At 37.0% G+C, this 20,459-nt stretch overlaps 1 protein-coding gene across 2 annotated transcripts in view; it reads left to right on the forward strand.

Annotated features, from left to right (window-relative positions):
* Window positions 1–20,459, forward strand: part of TDRD9 (tudor domain containing 9) — a 67,043-nt gene that overhangs the window by 44,580 nt on the left and 2,004 nt on the right. For both annotated transcript variants that reach the window (XM_015631882.1, XM_015631880.2), the window contains 17 exons: window positions 1,386–1,430; window positions 2,678–2,731; window positions 4,255–4,371; window positions 5,167–5,274; window positions 7,226–7,326; window positions 7,981–8,154; window positions 9,443–9,554; window positions 10,897–11,109; window positions 12,049–12,138; window positions 13,353–13,613; window positions 14,048–14,197; window positions 15,249–15,319; window positions 15,670–15,779; window positions 15,956–16,049; window positions 16,692–16,830; window positions 17,930–18,039; window positions 20,364–20,436. In XM_015631882.1, the coding sequence (XP_015487368.1) occupies window positions 1,386–1,430; window positions 2,678–2,731; window positions 4,255–4,371; window positions 5,167–5,274; window positions 7,226–7,326; window positions 7,981–8,154; window positions 9,443–9,554; window positions 10,897–11,109; window positions 12,049–12,138; window positions 13,353–13,613; window positions 14,048–14,197; window positions 15,249–15,319; window positions 15,670–15,779; window positions 15,956–16,049; window positions 16,692–16,830; window positions 17,930–18,039; window positions 20,364–20,436 (2,022 nt within the window). The remainder of the gene's footprint in view (window positions 1–1,385; window positions 1,431–2,677; window positions 2,732–4,254; window positions 4,372–5,166; window positions 5,275–7,225; window positions 7,327–7,980; window positions 8,155–9,442; window positions 9,555–10,896; window positions 11,110–12,048; window positions 12,139–13,352; window positions 13,614–14,047; window positions 14,198–15,248; window positions 15,320–15,669; window positions 15,780–15,955; window positions 16,050–16,691; window positions 16,831–17,929; window positions 18,040–20,363; window positions 20,437–20,459) is intronic.

Consider the following 20,459-nt stretch of genomic DNA (forward strand, 5'->3'; position numbering starts at 1 on the left):
AGCTACACGTTGATCTTTTTTGCAGTCTTTGTCCAACTGTGTAAAGTTCCAATTATCTCTACTCTAATAGCCAAAAAAAAAAAATGCCAGACATGATTTTGTAGATCATTTTTAAGCAAGGACAGTCTGCACTGGTAAATTCTAGTAAAGAATGAGTGTGATGACCTTTCTTCAGCTTTGGAGAATAGTCAGCTATTTAGCTGACTAATTAGTAGCTTGGCTTTGTGATGTTTTTGAGCAAATGCTATTTTTTGGTACTCTTGTCTTTTCAGTGGCTCAGTACCATGGACAAGGGTCAGTTCCTCCAGGTAGAAGCAGAGCTGGTACAACACAGCAAAGGTTTCTGCTAGAGGAACTTGCTATTCAGATTCCAGCATTTTATATTATGCATGCTCTGGTGTGTTTTGTAATCTTCTGGAGAGTCCAAAATCTTCAGCTGCTGATTTAATTTATTCATTTTTTTTAATGAATGTTGCCCTTCAGTCAAAACTGACTTGTTTTTTTTTTTCTACTCTGCTTTTGTGAAGTGCACATGGACATGTATGGCATGTGTATCCACTAATCCTGAGGCTCAAAAATAATATTTTATGAATTCCTCTTATCCTGTTATTTATTTCCCTTGTGTCACTTGGTTATTATCACGTGTTCATCTGAAGATGCTGTTTCTATAAACCAGTATGTTGTCCTGGAGAATAAGCATGAACATTCAGACAGAGCTACCAGAGGAGTATCTCTGTGTGTGAGTGGTGTGAAAGCTTTGTTTTGAATGGCTGAATATCAGAAAAGAACAAGTAAGTTCAGGAAAGTTTGTTTCCAAACTCCTTGTTTCAGGTTCGATTCCCTGTTTCCTGTCAAGGTAGGGAAATGCAGACTGGCTGTTCAAACTTGCTTGTAGTCACTGTCCCCAGTAAACTGGAATATTGTATTGTGAGATGACTTGCTGTGAAACTATGAATTGATTCTCAAGGCATCTATCATAAGCTCCCTAATAATGTAGTTATTTTCATTAATATGCTGGGTATTTTAATTTCTCTTCCAGCCCTGTTTTCTGGGAGGCATTTGCATCAGAATTTACCTGAATCAATCAGTTCACTTCCTTTTGTCCCAAAGCAAGGAGCAAGGAGGGAAAAAAAAAGGTTTTAAAAGTAATCTGCTTTATTACAGCATCACATTAAAGCATCCAAATTGTTCTGATAGTTTATGGATGTTTCTGTGGGTTTTAATACTCCATTTCCTCTTAGAAAGCCAGGTGGACAGCCTGTTGTTACCTTCAGTTTTGATACCAAACAAAAAGTTCATAGTTTTAAATTACACATTAATATTTGTAATAATTACTACTAAAGCTCTACATTTTGTGTCTGAATACTACACCATTTTCTTCTTAGGCATGGCAGGCCTGCAAAGAAAAAGGGAAGCTGAGAAATCCCATGGTTAGTTAAAACTTTCTTCTTCTGTATTCAGGGTTGGTGACTTTAGTACAGGAGTATTTTATTTTCATAGTAAATATGAAAAGTAATTTTTGCTAGCAGTGTTTATTTATAATAATTATGACTTCTTGTGCATAAATAGGCTAGGTTTTGAGAGAAAATGAGCATTTGAATCCAGCACAGTTGTTTGAAGACAATCCCTTACATTAGTCCCTTTCACTGATGACTCAACAGTGGCCAGAGGGTTTGAAATCCAACCTAAAAAGGGAAATTGAGCTGTAGTTGAAAGAAATACTTCTGTTGCACATAAGTATCTGTATTTTTTTTAAACACACAGATTCCTATCCCCTCAGAAAACCCTGAAAGATGGAAGATGTTAAGATGCATCAATCACAAAAACCAGTAGCGTGCCCCCAGTAACTGCCTCCAGTCCTTCTTTTGTGTGTACAAGATAAAACCTTTTTTTATTTCCCCTGTTCTTTCAGAGTGTATCATCTTTTATGATCACCAGTGCAAACCATACACTGAGTTACAAGTAGCCAGGATGGCTAGAATCTGTCTGATAAAGATGTGCATTCAGAGAAAGAAGTTCTGTATTTTTTCTCAGTGTTCCCAGATTGCCATGAAGTCCACTGGCATCCTGGCTTGTATCAGCAGTAGTGTGGCCAGCAGGAACATTAACCAGGACAGTTAATTTTTTTCCCCCTGTACTTGGCACTAGTGAGGCCACACCTGGAGTCCTGTGTAGAAGACATTGAGGTGCTGGATCATGTCCAGAGAAGGGCAGTAGAGCTGGTGAAGGGGCTGGAGCACAAGCCTCCAGGGTGAGGAGCAGTTGAGGGAACTGGGAGCTTTTAGTCAGGAGGAAAGGGGGCTCAGGGGAGACCTTATTGCTCTACAGCTGCCTGAAAAGTGGTTGAGTTGGCCCATTCTCCCAAGCAATAGAAGCAGAGAAAATGGCCTCAAGTTGCACCAGGAGAGGTTTAAATTGAAATTAGGAAAAATTTCTTCACTGAAAACATCACTTTTCAAAAACCTCCAAAATCCTGAAGTCCAGCTATTAACCCAGCACTGCTGTGTCCAGGACTAAACCACATCCCCAAGTGCCACACCCACTCAACTTTGGCACAAATCCACCAGTGGTGACTCCACCACCTCTCTGGGCAGTTGGTTGCAGTGTTTTCAGTGAAGTAACTTTTCCTTAAGTTTGGTAGCAGTAGAAGAAAAAAAATTCTGACTTTCTTTTTCAGGAAGAGCTTGAGTGGGGTCGTTCTAATTGTGTTCATATAAACAAGATCAAAGAGGTAAGATTAAATAGGTAGTAGTTTTTATAAGCAGAAGGAGTTAACTTTCCTCATTTTCTATAAATGTTAAGATCTTGGGTAAACCTAGTTTGTTACATATCTATCAATACATATAGATGTCTATTTTCTTCAAATGAAGTATGAATTTAGATGAGAGGAGTTTTCCTTTTGTTAGGCTAAACAAAGTGGTTAAATTATTAACCTATGTTCTATGTATTTTTAATATTTTTAAGAAACCTGCAGTATAATTTCCTAATTTTGTAGGTTCCTCAGGTCACTGGTTGTGGTGTGACTGCTGTCTGTTGTTAAATAACTTCTAAGCAAATACAGTTAGATAGTGAGGCCTGGACTTGAGAATTTTTGGGGCTTTGTTGCTAGCATCAGTGAAGCAATTAATGAAGGCTCAGCATCACAATGGACTTGAAGATTAATTTGATATATTGAGGGGAAAATAAGTAAAATTCCGGAGTAATTGAATAGCAGAATGGCCTTGGCCATTATCTCACCAGTTCATACCTTTGGCTTGAGCAAAGTGGGGCCTATGTTCAAAAAGCACAGGAAATAAAAAGTGAATTTGATAGTGAGCAACCATCTGAATAAGAAAGGACAATAGTTGGATGACTTTGGATATATAATGGCAACAAAAAAAAGAAAAAGAAATTTTATAAAACTGGACAGTGGAATGATCAGTCTCACATGGCAACCTCTCTTGGCTCAGTTTCAGATAATGCTGGAAGAGGTTGTACATGACATTAAATACATTAAGGAGTTCAGAATGATCACCTTCACTTAACACTTAACACTTAGTAATATTTAGGGGCTTTTATTTACTGCACCTAAAGATCCTAATTTCATAATCCCTTGTGTGGAAGTGAGTTTGCAGAACTGAGTCAGTCTCAGGGGTTCCTTTCTGGCACTGGTTGTTGTCTGGTAGTGTGCTAAAACTGCCAGCAGCAGAAAGGAAAGGGAAATGTGGCTACAAAAATGTTGTGGACAGTGCTTTGTACATTTGCTCCAGAATCATTTGTGAGAGTGAAGGCATTCACTGTGTGGTTGGAGGACCAGTGGTTGCTTGTAGGAGCTTCTTGGAAATGCTGAAGATGGAAAGCTTAATATGTTCTGCTGGAGGGCATAAGTTGGATCTCTCTCACAGTAATCACAGTTGTCTGCTAAACTGAGGGTTCAGCACAGCCCCTGCTGCACTTGGGTGCACAATTCCAGGCTGTTAGCAGTATTTTTACCTCCTAAATCACAAACCTAAAATGATTTAAATAGAGAATATAATCTTGTAAAAGGTTGTTACAGTTCTTTTCCTGATTTTGTTCTGTATCATATATGCATGATATATTTTGTGACTACAGAGTTGTTCTTTATAAGAACATTTTGGGAAAACTGAAACAAAACAGTCAACTGAAATGGGAAGGGAGTTCACCCAATTATTTCAGACTTTAACTGGCAGATTTTATTTCAGTTTGTAGCTGTGTTTGATCCATTTTATGTGTAACTTAGAGATCACATTTTAGGTGGCAGAGTTATTTCACAACTTGAAAAAGAGAGTCAGTGCCTTTAACATGCATGTTAAAGCTCAACCATGTGCTGTAGACCAGGAATATGTGTGCAAACAACGCTTCATCTTGCAGGTAATGCTTTACTGTCATAAAGAGATGCTATTTACAAAAATTGCATCTGATTTCTCAAAAATTTTCCTGATTTTCAATTTGTATGAACTACTATTACATTAGTTTTCCAAAATTATGTGTGTGTTGAAATTTTGGATAGGGAAAAAGCCTTTTTTTTGGCCGTGTATTGGCAATGTAAAAGGATGGCTAATGTAAGTTAATTGAAAATTATATTTTCCTTTGAGGTGTTTCATTTGAATACTGGCTTGGTTAGTGGGGACAGGGTGCAAGGAATTTTACAGCTTTCAGCTATTTTAACTTTGTCTCATTTCCAGTTAGATTACTTGTCTTATTTGGACTTATTAGCAGTGATTTTATTTTCACAGAAATGTTTATCATTTCAGTGGCAATTGGTTTAACTCTGTAAGCAGTGAGAATCTTGGAGTTGAATTGTTGAACATTTTAAGACTGAAAACTGAATAATTTACCTGTAGCTATTCTGTGTGAATTTGTTTAAATTCAGGCTCTTGGAATCAGAACTAGCAATTACAGTTTTCAATCAATAGAACAGAGCAAGTCTGCATACAAAAGCATTAAAATGTTGTTGAATTGTTCCAGAAATTGAACTCTTTTCACAAAAACACGTTGTTAAGAATTTGTGTAAATTTGTGTTTAGTCTCCAGTTCTGGTAATTCCTGAACAGAGACAGGAAGAAATATTCATATGAAGATCTGTTGGTGTCTCTATATGTTGCCAGTGTATCTCATTTCGAGAAACTGAATATAATATGCTGAGTTTATACTTCATTGATTTCAGGTGGTAATAGCTGGTGCTTTCTATCCAAACTATTGTACTTTTGGAAAATGTCATGAAGAAATTGCCACGAAAGACCTTGCTGGCAAGGATCCAAAAACCACTGTAATGGTATGTTAGGAAGGTGAATGACTTAATTAAGAATCAAGCAAAACAGAAGTGTGAAGTCTTTGGGTGGTATTTTCAAGTTCTGTTCAGACTTGGGCAAGGACAAAAGTAATTTCCTACTCTGATCTTCGCTTTGGTGAAGTCTGTCCCACGTTCCTTCCTTTCAATGCAGTAAACATCGTGTAGGTGGGCAGTTTTGGAAGAATTCCTTAGAACTGCCTCTATGCATTTGATTGCTAGTCTTGCACAGGCAAACAACTTTCATCAAACTAAAAGTATCTGAAAAATAGAACAGGACCATGGAGGGTACTTTGTACTGAGTAGTTCAGTTAATGTAGTGCTGCAACTTCAGTGTTACTTTTGTAATCTGATTGTTAGTGAACGGCAGACCTGCTTGTTGCTTTTAGGTTACTCAGGTGTTGCGCTGGGGTTTTTACCATCTAAAATTGCTTTTCAGCTGATTGCATATGTACAAGTTTAAAAAGTCCTTGTTGATTTTGCAATATAGTGCACTCTAAACTAAGAAAACACTTGGTGTATCTGAACTAGATATAACACTGTAAAACAGCCGTGACCTGTTCTTAAAGAAACCAAATCTAGCTGGTTTGAGGTAACTTGTTGGTACCTTGTTTTGAAACAAGCCTCAAAGAATAGACTTTACTGTCATAGGAGAAAATAGATAAAAAGGAAGGAGTGTCAGAAAATCTTGTTGTAAGGGATGCTTCTTTTGTGCTCCATACTATTTAAGGATACTGAAGCAAAGGATCACACTAGACTCAGTCTTGTGGAATAAAGATTAGTCTTGCCACAGCAGCATTGACTAATTCTAAATTGGTAGAATTAAAAAGCTACTTATTTTAATGTATTTAACTCTTGATCTGCTCATACATCAGCTACTTGTTACTTTGGTGGAAGTAGCTGCTGTGTCTTCATCAGTGTCAACGATCATCTTGGGCACAAATGATGCAAGTGCCTCACACTCTCACTTGGAGAGATTCTTACAGCTGTGTGCTGCTCCTAATGGTGTGCTGAAGATAGGAAAGACAATTAAACCTCCCACTGTCTGGTCTCTCTAAGTTATCTTCCCTTGAAGCAGTTTCTGCAGTCTAACCTAGACCATGGTTTTGACCAGCAGCTGATCTTAGTGCTGTATCTTCAGGTCATAGGAGCAATGTGAAAAAATTATATTTTCTCCTGTCTAAAGTAGGAGCCAAAGAAAAGAGCAGACAGTTGCATAGGCTCTGAAGAATAGTTCAAAGTCTCAAAGTTTGAACTTGCTAATTAGGAGGTCATGATTCTGTATTAACTCAAGATCTCCTATGAGATATTCTTAAAAAAGAGAGCAAAATGGATGTGTGACTAGAGTTGCATGTTAATAGTAGTGAAAGCTTACACTGGAGCTACTCCTCTACACAGGGAAGACTGGGAAGTTTCTCTTTGGCATCCCTAAGAGGTGTTGTATCCATGTGAGAGAGCTTTCTAGTTGTGCAAGCTGTCCCACCATAGCTCAGTAATTCAATATGTGTTAGTTCAGCCAGGTTATGCAGGAGCTGTAGGTTCTTCAGTTTTCCAGGCTGTGCCTGTAGAGGATTGTTGCTAATTGTGGAAAAAGAATAATGGCATTCCAGTGTTTTTCTGTTACAAGCAAAATCAAGAGACGCTAGACAGCTTTTTGGAAAAAATACCAGATTAATATGTATAATTACAAATCAGTTTGCTTCATTTAAGATTTATCTTCTGGTTTAAAGCAGTAGGGCATTATTAACAGCAAAATGGTGTTTTTTATTGTCTTTTGAGATTCTTGTAGTATCTAGCACTTTAGAAATTTGTTGGAGTTCGGATTGTACATAATTATTGTTGCTCAGGTGACGGGGAAAGCTAACTATTTAGGTGAACTTGAAAATGCATTAAAGCAATTGAATGTTTCCAAATTTAACGTCTTTTTTCTTAACAGCTGAAGAACATTCCTCCCTTTGGATATTTATACCATAAACAGTTGCAGTCACTGCTTAGACAGTGTGGGCAGGTAAAATCTATTTCCTACAATGGATCAAGGTGAGTGTAAAATAAAGTATCCTGCCTTATGTTCTCAGCTACAAAATGAGTAATCAATTTTTTTTTTCAGTGATGTACTGACAAATGTAGTTAATTTCTTCTCTCTTTGGAATCAGTAACATGGTTTTAATATATTGGTTAGAGTTACAGAGGTGGATTTGAAGTCTGATGTATATTGGTTGGTATAACATTGGATAAGCTAGCTGAGGTAGAGCCTTCTGGTTTGTCTCTTCTGGTCTTTAACAGTGGGGCTTAATTGCAGCTCATTTGTCTGTATTTATTTCTGTCTTTTAGACTGAATTTAGCTCATTTGTACTGTCTGATGGCTTTTTTGTGCTAATAATCTAATTTCAGCCTATTGCTGCCCAAAGTTGAATTCATGCAACTCTTCTTACTCCTTTTCCAACCTTTAATGACTTCCTTATTCACATATATCTTCACATCCTATTTGCATTAAATTTGGCATGTGCTGGTGATGATGTTAGGAAAATTTCTTATCACTCTTGTGATAATTAAAGTTTCAAGGTACATAAAAGTAGTAGGCAGAGCCTGTGAGGAACCTACCATTTACTGTTTGCTGGCCTGCTAAGATAAACACAGGGAGGGAAAATTTTTTTTTGTTGTTTTGGTTTGTTTTTTTTTTTTTGTAAACAGGGCTTTTGTGGAGTTCTCCCGTAATCCAAAGGAGGTCTTTAAGGTGCTTCCTGAAGTCTACCTGGCAGTCAAGATGTCGCAGCTGAAGATTCCTTTTGAGCTGTGTGTTCACTATCCAGAGGATATCACAAGACAAGTGCAAGGTGCAGCAGCTGCAGGCTTGGAATTTGTAAGGTAATTGTATTTCTCTAAAGAAATACAGGTAATAAAGGTAATTTCTTTGCAGCAAAATGGGGTTTGCTGGATTCGGTGGGAATTTCTTTGGAAGAGTCACCAAGGAAAAAACGTTAGGTTCAAAAAAGAGACGTTAACTTTGTCTAAATGGAATGTTTTTGCAGGGCTAGAAAGAATGTGGTTGTTTTAAAGATTTCTTTATAGTTAAAGGTATTTTGCTGTTCAAGAGAATTCCAAATATACAGTCATTTTTCCTCCAATCCCCAAGGTTCTATTCCATTTTCCTTTGGCGCATGAAAGTATGGATGTACACACTTATTTCTGTTCATGACAGAGACAATAGGGGATTGTGATAACCAAAATAAATAAGGAGTAGCATTTGGGGACAAAACAGAAAGGGAGAGAGACAGAGCTTAACAAAAGTAACTGTGGGGAAACATAAGGACGTGAGATGTAACAACATAATAGGAAATAATGCTGAGAAATGTTGTGTTGAGTCTCTTTGGTCTGCTTTGGCTTGGAAGGTCTGGCACGTTTATCTCAGTGTTATGCTGTGATTCTGAGCTTGAGGTCATACAAGTAACCTGATAAAATGGCATTCTGCCTAGCTCCTGATTAGTCTGCACCCATTTCAGTATTTTAAAATAAGAAATCTAGAATAGGGCAGAAATTAACTGAGAAGGTTAAAGTATAGATGAGTATTTTACTTCTAGTTGATTGTACTTAGCTTTTAATAAAATATTTTAGCACCTTCACTCTGCTCAAAACAGCACTTAAAATCTTTGTAAAAATCGATTCTTGAGGAACTCAAGTCTCCTAGGCTTGAAAGGCTTAATTTCAAAGTTCTTACATTTGGTTAAATAAGAGGAATCTATTTATATATATATATATATATATACATTAAAATTTCTCCATTAAAATTTGCTGAATTTGTTTGTGTTTTTGTATACTCTGTTTTTTAAAAAATAAGCTTAGAAGAAAATGCCACAATGAAAAGCCTCAATATTTAACCTTAATTTCTTCAATTTTTTATAAAGTGATGGCAGAGTTGTGTCCTGGTATGTATCTTTCTGTGTTTGGTTATATTGCAGTTGAAATAGTTACTCTGTAGTAATTTGGCTCTCTATGGTCATTCTCTATTCTAATCAAATTAATGTATTTCTAAATAGAAGTAGTTAAGTACATAAATGTGCCCTAGGGATACTTTGGGAAGCAGATGAAAGTGAAAATTCATCCTCATCGGTTTTCCCTGGTGAGTGAACTATTTAGCATCTTCATTCCATTTCAGAGTAAATGTGGACTGTCAGAAGCAGACAGTGGAGCCTGTGGAAATCTCATTTGGTGGTTTACAAATGTCAAAGATGATCCCAAGTCGTTACCTGTCCATCAGGGTAACAGAGGTAGGAATGTTCTATATCTGAACTAGGTCATATCTAATAATTAGTACCTAGATAGCTTAGCAGAGATTACTATCTGACAAGCTTATGTTAAATAATTGGGTATTGATAATGTTTTTAGTGCAGAGGTGTTTGGAAGAAGCGTGGGGAATATTCTTGGTCTTATTTTTAGTAGTTCTTTGTTAAACAGCACTCAGGTGTTTTCACTTGACAAAATTTGTGAGATTTGCTGGCAGTAAATATTAGCTGGAAAGAGACATAAATGTAAAGAGGATTAATGGAAGAGGTAAAATACTTGTGTAAACTATAAAAACGAAAATCAGAAGGTATTTGGGCCATTTACCTGGTTATTAACTGCCAGTTTTCTTCAGAAAATGTACATATGAGAAATGAGATGAATTAATGGTAGTACATGGTCATTCAGAAAAATACTTTGTGCATAGACATGTATTAGGGGAAAATTCTATGTATATACAAATATTTCTGAAATCTGAAGCTGAGATTTTTAAATCTTGTGTTAGATATCATCCTCATTAGTTGAGTAATTACAATATATATGCTGCTGAAATAGAGATAATAAAAACATTCAAACCACTGAGCTAGGGGAAATGATAAGATAAAGTAGTAAAACAGCTCTTGGTAGTAGTGGCATATTTTACAAGTGGAGAAAATATTTTCCTCCTTTTAGTCAGCTAAATTTCTTGGATGAAAAATGTTAATGAGTTTGATCAGACCCATTGCAATCATTTGGCTTTCTATGCTACTTCTGTTTTAATATAAGAGCTTTAATGACTGTAAATAAAGATTGTTTTTTATCACAAGCATTCAATAGAAAGTCTGAAATGGTTGTGTGAGTTTAGACATTTGGGAAGATGACTTACTTTATTTAAATGGCTGTAAACAGTTGTATGTTCTCACCAGTTCCTAAAGTATGGCTCCATCATAACAGTGACAATGCTGATGTGCACAGGTAGCTGACTGGTATTCTGTCACTAGTAAAAAAGGTGCACCAAATCTGTGTACCTGTCAACTGTCTACTTTGTATTTTCTGTGTGTTATCTTGGTTTAGGTAAATGGAAGCAGTGTTTTCCTAATTTCCTGTATTCTAGTAGTGCTTATATTAGAATCTGGTTAAATGAAAAGTGTGTTGCAGTCATGCAGAAAATAAAGATTTTCAAAAAATACTGAATTATGAGACAGAAATGCTTCACTGCATTGTTGCAGTATGTGTGAACTGTTGTGTCAGGAGTAAGAAATGTTTTCATATATTTTGCTCAGATATGGTTTATATTTGATATAGAAGAATAATACAAAATCTGTTATTGTCTAATTTTTATACTCTCAGATAGTAGAAGTTGGACACTTCTGGGGTTACAGGACAGATGAAAAAAATACAGCTGTACTCCAAGCTCTAAGTGCTGAAATTGACTATCAGAACCTGATGGATTTAGCAGTGCCTCCACGTGTAGATGTGCTTTGTCTGGCACCATTCACTTATCTGGGAAAGAGAGGATACTACAGAGCTCACGTTCTGTATATTCATGGGGATCTTGCTGAGGTAATGTGCTGTGTCATATTGAGTTGGTAGCATGTAATTGGGTTAACAATCTTGGAGCTTTGCTGCCTGCTTTTTTTATTTATTTTTTCTATGAATCACTTTGGCCAGAACAGATTGTTTCTTTTCTAGAACACAGGAATTTTTAGTATTAAATTGAGAAGCTCTTTCAGAATGAAGTAAAATAAAGACTTAAAACCTCCAGTGAATCTGAAAAAGTGGCTTTTTTTTGTAACGGTGTTTATGCTGCTGAGTTCTAGATCATCAACAAATTCATCTGAGTATTTTGGCTCCTTGTGCTGAAATGAGTAATGGAAATCAGTGCCACAGTTCAAGATTGGTATTGATTTCTCAGGCCAATACTTTTCATCAGTTTAAGGGCAGATTTTTTTAAATTTTTTTAAGACTGGCCTTTGAATTTCATTTATTTCTTAACCTGTCTGGGTGTCACTCTTATAGAGTTAATACTGAATATTGTCATGGTTTAAAGTCATGAAGAACAAGTGAACAGTAGTGCCAATCTCACTACTTTCTTATTTGAATTTATAAACAGGCACTGAATACATGTTCACATTTGCTTAGCTGAAAGCAGTTGTTGGTAGTATTGCTCACTGAAGATGTAAGGTTACACAGATCTGAGTGTGGGGAGGGAATTTAGAGTCTTTCAGAGAAACTTGCCTTTTCTAGATTTAGCGGATTATTTGCATTACAAGTGGATATTTAGGCCAAGGGATCAAATAATAGATGTGATACAATTCGACATATTCTTTTTGACATGGCTTCATTTGCATGCTTTCTAGACCTTGAATTTGCTTCCTTGTAACTTGATAAGGTTTTTGTTGTACTGTAATTTTTAAAGTCAGGTTGTGACTTTTCTTGCCACTAAAAGTAACACCTTTAGTGTTGTGGAATCTTTGCAAATACTCTTGATTGTTTTTCCAGGTTTTTTTTGTGGATTATGGCAATAGATCAGAAGTGCCTTTAAATAAATTAAAAGAGATTCCAAGCTGTCTTCAGGGGCTTCCTTTCCAGGTAGGGATGATGCTGTTGGCTGCAGCTTACTAGATATTTTTGTGTCTGGCCTGGCAAACAGGAGTGAGCTTCAAGTCAGGATGCTTTTCAGAATAACACTTACATAATATGTATTTTATGGAGGTATCTTCAAATGACCTTCTCTAATAGGCAAATGTTTTCCAGAGGTGTGTGTATTCACAGAGCAGAAATTCATGTGTCTGATTGAACTGCATTGTATTTAATTGTAGAGAAACTGAATTTTGTAAAGCTATGGTTTTTATTCATGGTGCTTTGCTGTTCTCTGAACTGCTGCCTTTCCTGTGATCTTTTCAGACAGAATTCTCTTCATGATTAAAGATGAGTATTACAGATCTAGTGAGCTTTTAACACAAATTAGAGGGATTTTATGGCTAGTTTTTCAGAAGAATAGTTCTCTTGACCTATATTTACAAATAAAGTAACTATACTTTAATTGTAATTCAGTTTCTCAGTGCTCACTCAGATATTTTTAAGCTAATAGAAAGAGCTGTATCATATGTATTCTCTGAAGCATTTGATGATGAAAATGAGAAATGGACCAGCAGAAATAAGATTAGATCTTGACAGGGCTAATTTTGTTTGGTTTTCTTTAGTAATTGTAAAAAAATAATTTTGGCAAGAAGCGTCCTTTTTTGTATTTTCTACACACATACCAAATGGAAATTTATTTCTGCTTTAGGGCTGATCTTTTAATGACCAGCTAGATAAAACCCAGGGTTTCTGCTGTAATTTCATTCAAAGACATAATTACAGATGGTGATTGTGGACTTTAGAACTTTGAGTACTCTTGCCTGCCAGCAACAGAAGAGCTGTAGTGGTCTTACCAAGTTTCCTGTTACCTTAGTTGAAAACAGTTGTAGACTGTAAAGTTTTTTCCAGAGCAGACATCTCTGTGCTCCTGAGGTTTCACAGTGAACAGTGAATTACTACCAAATTATCCTTTATGCGCTGTTTGCTCTGATTCCTTAGCAATTATGTACTATATTGAAGGGATAGGAGCTGTCATGTGTTGGCAGTGATGGAGTAGGAATTACGCCAGTAGCTTTACAGCAGCCCTAGGAGCTAACATAAGCCACCACAATAATTATGAAATCATGCAGAGTTATTAATTCAGACAGTTTGTTGAGAAAGTGAAATATTTCCTTGCTGATTCTCTAGTCAGGCAAGCACTGTTCCCAATGTTTCTGCTCTAGGCTTTAGAGTTCAAGATCTGCAAGATGAGTCCCTCTGCCAGATCTCTGGTGTGTGGGGAGCGGTGGAGCTGCAGCGCCAGCCAGAGATTTTTCTCGCTGGTCAGCGGCTGCACTCTGCTCGTGGAGGTTTATTCCCTCGTGCACGGGGTCCTGCACGTGGATGTTTTCCGTCATTCGGGCAGCAAAGGCCTGCTGAACATTCGGGATGTGCTCATCGAGGAGTGTCACGCTGAGCTGGCAGAGGAGTCATACGAATCACAAGTATGTACTGACTAAGCTGCTGCTGCTTTTCTTACTCTAATTTATTTCAGTTCTGGCTGTCCCGGGAAGCTGAGCTGCAGCTTGACTAGTGGCAAGGTTAATACTTGAATAGGGCAATGTGTTTTTGTTTGTGCATAATGCATATCGAGCTGTTGGCCGAAAGCATTGCTGCTTTGAGACCCCTTCTGGAAGAGACATTTCCTGGGAACTGATTTCCTCAATTGAACTGCTCCACTATTATTTGAAGCTCTGAAAAACTGTAACTGCTTTGTAGTTTTAACTCTCTTCCAGTCTGATGTTTTATATAACCTGAAAAGTCATCAGAACATTGCTATTTGTCTTTGTCTGCTAATATTTCTTTGTGTAGGGCATGCTTTATAAAATTTTTGAAGAAGTAATTGTTCAATAGTTTTAACACTTCCATTGTTGTGTAGCAAAGCCATGATTTGCTCAAGGAATTATTTTCGGATGAAGCACAGGAAAAAGAGCAAATGCCTGTATCTGCAAGACAGGAAGAAAAGCATCTCATTGAAAGATTGTTGAACTGTTTTTCTGAAAATAAATTTGATGCACCAACCCATAAGGTAACTTGAGTTTTGGCCTGTCATCATGTGATCCTGCTTCTCACATTGTTAGGATGGAGATGAGGACTGAAAGTACCACAAATAACAAAGCTATGTTTGATAGAACATTCTACTTTCTGTTGGTAGAAAGCCATAGTGTGACCACTGTCTCAGATTGATCTGCTGCAGCTTTGAGCAGAGTTTTGAAGTACAGCCTGAGTGCTAAGTGTTCCTGCTCTTCTAGTACATCTAAAGCAGCACTTTGAACTCATGCAGAACAGAGATAAAATAGAACAGCTGAATGCAATGTTTCTGTACATGGTAGTCTTCATTATATAAGCCACAGCAAAAAAAGCAAGTTTACAACCCTATCAGTTTTTCAGAAAATCTAAACTTGGTTTTTAATATACATAGTATTTCATTCTTTATCAGCTAGTAATAGGTAAGCAGCTGGGATAGGTGAAGCAGTGAACCCTCCAGTTACTGATGGTAATGATGCTTTTCCTCTGCCAGTGCCAAACTCAGAAATGTGTTTTGAGGTATCCAGTCACTACTGAGTTGGAATATAGAACAGGAAAATGTGTGTCCTGTTCTACATTGTGATGACAAGTTAGGCTTGATCTACATTCTGATTATTTTCCCATTTCAGACCTGACAAAATTTCAGGTTTTCAAGCATCTAATCATGCTCCATTTATGCACAGGAGTAATCCTGTTTAACTGTCCATTTCATAAATTGAGACATTTTCATGATTAAAGACTTCATCACATAAATAAAATTACCTGATTTTCTTAAGTGATCTATGAAGTGTGAATTCGAGTTTTTTAAGCCTGAAAAAAAGTCATGAATCTGCAGCACCTGTGAAAATTGATGATTTTAGTTAAAGTGCCTCAGCAAGTAAAGTTCACTTTAGATGAGTGAAATGGAAGTGCCATACTACCAATTTAGCAACTCAGTGTAGCTCACTACATGCTGAAATGTGTTTGGCTTTAATTTATAAAGCATTTAGATTTGAAGACATCCAGGTGCTGGTTAACTAGAATGTCATTTGTCTGTCTCCCTTTTTTTCAAGGTAAAAGTTTTTGGTCCATTCAGTCCTTATCAGCTGAAATGCTACAGTCTGACCAGAATATCCCAATTCAGGTATGAGTAGACTTATTGTGAAGTATAGTCATGTTCTTATCTTTCATGTTCAACAAATCGGCAAAAAACACCTAATTATTCTTACAGATTTTTTCTGAATTTTTATTCATTGGAAAGACTGAAGGAGGAGTCAAGCCTGAATAGCATTAATACACACACGATTGCTATTTAAAATCTTAGAGCAGTTTTAAGGTGCATTATTGTTTTACTGAGACATTATTTATTAACCGCCATTTAAATCTATTAACAGTAAGCAGCTAGTCGGAGTTTGTGTTGGGAATGTAGATTTTTTACTTACGTGTTTTTATGAGTTTTGGAGTTTTATATTGTTGAAAATATTTCTTCCCCAGAAATGTTTTCATAAGTAAGGAGAGCATAAACTCCATTGTTGTCCATGATGGTGTAGAAGATCCCTTTCAGCAGCTCTTGGTCGCCACTGATGTATCAGTAACTGCAGCTGGTAATGCCTAATAAAAATGTTTGGATGGTTTCTCTAGACTTCTGGTTTTATATGTGTAGTTCTGTGAGTAAATATGTCACTGTAGTTCTGTGTTACATCTTTTTGAGGTTTCATTTTCATTAAATGCTCCTTGGAGTTGTGTGATTTTTTTTATTTTTTTTTTCTTTTGGTGCCAGGGTGTCTGATTTTAGGAGAAACATCTTTGATGCCTCCTATTCATGGCCTGCTTGCACTTCTCAGTATGCTCTTTGCTCCTGCAATAGAACTCAGGTATTTGTACATTTTAAAGTGGTGGTTTTCTTACAGTTTTCATTAGGATCCTCACATATTTTTGTCAGATATTATTTATTTGCTTTTGGCATTTTATATATTCTCTTCCTGGTATTTTTTTATGAGTTTTAGTATAGTATGTGGGTAAAATGTCCATGTACTTATGAATTGGTGCTGCCGTCTCCTCTCATGATAAGGCATTACAGCTCCTGACAGTGCTGGAAGCCTGGGAAGGTGGAATATAAACTGGGAATATTAAATCTACATGAGGAGAGGAACTTCTATAATTTTTTGTAAAAGCTGAGCTCTGGCAGTGGCATTAATGTTGTATTTTCTTGAATATCTGGTATTTGTAGACTGTCACTTCAGAATAGTGAAGCTTGCTTTCCTTTATTTTGCTTATGTATGTTTTTTTGTAAGTTTTCTGAGAATATGTTTTTATAGCCAGAACTTCAGTTTTCTTTCATCACTGTATGTTTTAGAAACCAGTATGACTGAGTGTGAATGCCTCTCAGTGGTTTCAGCTTCTTTCAAACATGTGTCTTGCTCTGCATGCCTTAGACAAATTAATTTAAGTCTGTCTTCCTAAGAGTTTCGTTTCTTCTCCTTTTGGTGAGACTATTTTCTTTCTTTTTCATCTAGAGTTGATAAAAGTGGGAAGTATTTTACTGGTGTTCTTTGTGGTTTGGGTTGGAGTCAGACATCTAGGACTCCACTGCTTCCAGCAAATGATATGGAGGTGACATTTGATGTGCATTTCGGAGTGGAAGACATAAGAGAGGTAGGACTTGTGTAAGAATTTTCACTGCAGTAGGAATTCAGGAGAAGTCAGTGCATCTGAGCTTGTTAAGTCTTAGTTGACATAAAAAAGCTTGTTTGGACTGTGGGGTTTGAGTTTTTTGTAGTTTTGTTTGTTTGTTGGGTTTTTCTTAGGTTTTGTTTGGGTTTTTTATTGTACTCCCTTTTTATAATCTCAGATTTTTATCAGGAGAAGCAGTTGCCCCCTCCCTACACTTGGAACAAATAAATTACTATAGAATGTTACACACTTTTCAAAATACAATCATCAATTTTGCACTAACCAGAAGTCAAGACTTAGTAGTTTTGTTCTTAGGATTGTCATGTTTTTTACTGACAAGCAGAGCACTGCTGCTTTACAGGCTTCAGTTTGATTTTACAGCTCTGTTAAGTCATCTGTATTGAGCTACATCTCAGAGCAGCTCAGCTAAACAAACAGTAAAGCCCCTGCATTCCTCATTACTGCCTTTTGCTGCTCAGAGAGTGAGGTCTGTCAGAGTGAAGCATGTACATAACCTGTGCAGGACAGTGGCTGTGTTTGATATGTGCCTGGGACAGTGAAGGACGTGCCCTGGTTAGGTGTGTGTGCGAAGCAGGTGCTTGGGGTGCTTCCTGGAGGTGTTCCAAGGATGCAGTGGAAATGCTGGTGCTCATATCTGTGAGCTGTTGTTTTCTGAAAGCACTGACGTGGTGTGATGGCTGTGTCCGTGATGCCTTAGCCAGAATGATTACAGCAAGCTGTTGTACATGTGAAAAATTAGGGACAGAGAGAGAAAATGCTTGAAACTTTCACAGAAGGAATTGTGTGTTGGAAAAAGTCCAGGCAAGTGGTATATGTTTTATGGCATTTCTGAGCAACCTTAAAAATTGTGATATCAGGAGACTGGAATACTAACATCACTGACCACCAGAGGTGCAACTGCAGGAAGAGGCATTTTTGAAGCTTCAGATGTTTTTACTTACGCAAATAATATTCTATTTGAAGTTCAGTGATGTGGATGCCACCACCACCATGTCAGTATAATTCGATACAGACCTCGTGCTGGTTTAGTGTTTTATGTTCTGTAACTGGTGTTTTACAGATAAACAGTCTGAGGACAGCCATGAATAAGCTGCTCTGTGAGCAAGCAGTGTATTCTGGACAAGAGCAAGTGGCACAGCTGCAGGAGAATATTCGTCAGAAGCTTCTATGGTAATAATTTTGTAGAAATAAGATCTTCCGTTTCACAGTCTCAGCAGAAATGAGTGATTGCTTGAAGCATAGCTCAGATTAGGCTTTGGAAAAATAATATATGCTCTTATTTAATAATGTATTTAATTTACTTTGTTTATTTATGAAACAGTATACTAAACAACCTTAGACTTCTTGTGGAAGCACTGGTTCTTCAGGGAAGCCAAATCACTTAGGAGTCATAAAACCTAGACTGTAAAACCTGTTGTACAGGATATCAGCTCTTATGTATTCTTGTTTTTTTGCACCCAAGATAAAGCTAATGGAGTCCTAAGGTATAACAGTGCAGAAAGATTTAGAATTCTTTCTTCCTGTACATTAAATTTGAATCATGTGTACTGCCTTTCCTCCCTCAGTAGACCTGTGCAAAATAGGTGCTGGCTAAGTGAATTTAAGTCCCAGGCAAATTCAGGAACTGAAGTAAGGCCACACCTGCCTTGTTTTCCCAGCAAGCCTCCCTCCTTCTTCTAAGTGAAGCAGTGCTTCTGAAAAGACCATTGTGATTCAGTGCAGCCAACCTGGAGAATTTTTCATCTTGTAGTTTGGGAGGTGTGCAGTGAGCTACCCCAGGAACAGCTCCTTCTGTCTGTCCCTGATGAGCATAATGTGAAAAATCTTCACTTGTTTGTACACTCAGCATGAATTTTAGTGCTGTCTGTATCATCAGGAGAATTTTCTCATCCTGACCTGGACCTCTACTAAACTATCTTTAAAAGAGCTCTAGTCTAGAGTCCATAACATAACTTTTACCAGCCTCATCTCTAAGAAATATGACCCTTTTTTTGCCAGTTGAGCTTTGCTGAAGTAACTGCATGATGTCAGAGTTAGGCATTTCATTGTGCTGACAAAGATCAGAACCCTGCTCTTACCCAGGGTTATCAGAATGCTTATTAGAGCAGCTGTTCATGCTGATTTTAAAGGTGTTCCTTGGTTTTGAAAGTACCTGCTCTCTTATCTGTGGGGGAAAAAACCTATTAAATTGCCTTAAGTTAAAAGCAAGCATCCTTAGTTCCTATTTTCAAAACTCCAAATAAAATTTGGGTGTGTTCCATAGTAAATTAGCAAGTCAGCCTTATCTTTCAAGGTGCTAGAAATGAAATTAGAAGAGCACAAGCAAGGGAGAAGTCGAGGAGTGTGGATAGGCAGAAAGAGGCGAAGCCACAACCCCTGTCTGGAGGTGACTGTGACAGTAACAGTTAATGCTGGGACATCAACACTTACATGCTAAATTGAGGAGTCACTGCTATTTGTTCAGACATGTGAATACTTGCTACAATTTCGGCACCTATTTTGGGCTGATTGTTCAGACATCTCCAGCCAGCTGGAGGGGAAGGGTCAGACCTTGGCACAGGTCCTGGGCACTGCCGTGTTCCCAGCTCAGTCAGCTCAGCCAGCCTGACTCGGTCACTCTCATCAGCCCCGGGCTTTTTTGTCTTCTGGATTTTATACCTTTCTGTGGTAGCCTTTTCTCCCCTGGATTTTGCTGTACATTTATTGGTTGTCTTCCAGTCATCCCACAGAGATTTTTATTTAAATTTTTAGTTTATATTATTTTTGTATGTTTTTATTTGAAGGAATAAACAGTCTGATTATTGTAATGATTTCATCTTTTCCCTTGTGTAAAATCTTACTTGGTTTTGAACATTTTTTCCCAATTGTACTTCCTGTGTTTTGGAAAAACCATTTATTAATTCAAGTACATAGGTAAAAATTTAGCCTGAACAGTCTTTCATAACTGTTTTCCATTTTTCAAAAGCTAATTGTATTTACAACATGTCACCACTACTTAAGACTAAAATCAGTTTTTGAAAAACACATCTAGACAGAATTAATTAATGTCTACTACTGTTGTACTTTGCACAGCTTGAGGAAATAACTGGAGCAGACAGACAATCTATAGTAATTGAGTTGTCATGCAAAACAAAATACCCTAAAAATAGCTATATTATACATTCTAGTGAGTAAGTATACATAAAATGTAAGGAATAAATTACAGTTGCAAATTCTAGTGCTTTGTAAAAAAAGAATCTCATTATTTTCTTTAGAAGAAAATACATTCTGATACATGATACATCCTTGTGAAAAATTGTGTTTTGACTTATTCCACTGGACAGGCAAAGTACAGAGATGTGAACAAATCAGACTAGATTAAGAGAGAAATTTAAGATTCCTTTCAGCACAGACACCTTGTAAATACCTGGTTGTATCTCATGTAAAAAATCCTTTGTCTTTATAATTAACCAAATACAAGTATATTTCTTCAGGCTGTATTTATATAATTTCAGTTTAATCTGCAAATCAAAGCCTCGAAGCATAATTGATCCTACCTGGTATGAGAAGCCATATGCATGGAATCAGGTAAGGCTATACATTTTAAAGGT

Source organism: Parus major, chromosome 5 (genome assembly GCF_001522545.3).
Source record: "Parus major isolate Abel chromosome 5, Parus_major1.1, whole genome shotgun sequence".
Taxonomy (NCBI): Eukaryota; Metazoa; Chordata; class Aves; order Passeriformes; family Paridae; genus Parus; species Parus major.